This window comes from Rhagoletis zephyria, unplaced genomic scaffold (assembly GCF_001687245.7).
Source record: "Rhagoletis zephyria isolate East Lansing unplaced genomic scaffold, Rhagoletis_zephyria_1.1 Rzeph_scaffold_71698, whole genome shotgun sequence".
NCBI classification, from domain to species: Eukaryota; Metazoa; Arthropoda; class Insecta; order Diptera; family Tephritidae; genus Rhagoletis; species Rhagoletis zephyria.
In genome coordinates this window covers 166-1,287 of record NW_016228748.1, presented here as the reverse complement: position 1 = coordinate 1,287, position 1,122 = coordinate 166, and the positions used below count along the sequence as shown (strand labels likewise).

At 35.3% G+C, this 1,122-nt stretch overlaps 1 protein-coding gene across 1 annotated transcript; it reads left to right on the top strand.

Moving 5' to 3' along the window:
• Positions 1–6: 6 nt before the first annotated feature.
• Positions 7–899, top strand: LOC108357174 (ATP synthase mitochondrial F1 complex assembly factor 1-like). The gene is made up of 3 exons (XM_017608268.1): positions 7–56; positions 116–443; positions 502–899. The coding sequence occupies exons 2-3, from the start codon at positions 201–203 to the stop codon at positions 763–765; spliced, it is 507 nt and encodes a 168-aa protein (XP_017463757.1). The 5' UTR covers positions 7–56; positions 116–200; the 3' UTR covers positions 766–899.
• The last annotated feature ends 223 nt before the right edge of the window (positions 900–1,122 follow it).

The window sequence follows — 1,122 nt, the reverse complement described above, 5'->3', positions numbered from 1 at the left end:
CTAGACCGTGTTGACAAAGTCGTGCACCCTATAAAGGAAGGAAAAAGTCAAGCGCGGTAAGCGTATTTTTCCTTATATGTATTAACGTCAACTTATTGGCAAGCTATTTTCATAGGACATACTCGGAGTTGCTCAATCCAAAACAATCACGGAAGAATGAACAAGTCAGTGAAATACCATATAAGAAGTTGGCGGATATTATGAAACTTGAGCTAATGGAAGATAAGACGGCTGAGGAAATCTCAAAGATTTGGTACGAATACCATAAAACAAAGGATGTGCTTGCGGCCACATTAACCGTAAACCAATTTGATACGCTTATGGAACGCGCGAAGCAATATCCCATATTTTTGCTTCCACTTCCTCGTAGCGAAGGTTTCGAGTTTATAATGCTACAGTTTGCCGCTAATGCGGTTCATTTCACAACTTTGCTAGCCTACCAGGTGAGTGGTGAAAATTTCGTCAGATTAAACATGACTTTTGATACCCGTTATCTGGCAGGTGCATGCTGAAAATGCGCCGGAATGTTTAACATTGGTGCACTACACTGAAATGAAGGATAAAGGTATCATTCTAATGCGCGGTGAATATGATAGCAAAGTCCTCACTGGACAAGAAGCACAATGTTTAGCCAATGAATTGCAAATGTTTTATTACAAAAGTGATCAAAGCAAAATAAAACTCTTGGAAACGTTTAACAAAAAGCCAGATGAGTTCAAGCATACGGATTTAATCAAAGAAGTTGAAAATATTCAGTTGGCTTGAAAAAATAATATCCTTGGAACTTTGGTACATTGTGTATTTATTAAATATGTAGCTTTTAGAATTCTTGCTTCATCGCCAACTGTTTTAAGAATGTTTCTATAAATGTAATAAACGAAAATGAGAAATCTTCGAAATATGGACTTAGTTATTAGTTCGAGCCCTAACCGCCAAAATAACGTAAGTACATATTATGTACAGTGACGAGCAGAAATGGTCGAAATGATTATTTATAAACATTCACAATGTTTTTAAGTGCTTAATTTTTTAGTTAGTTTGTTTTTATAAAAATAATGTTCATGCTTCATCGCCAACTGTTTTAAGAATGTTTCTATAAATGTAATAAACGAAAATGAGAAA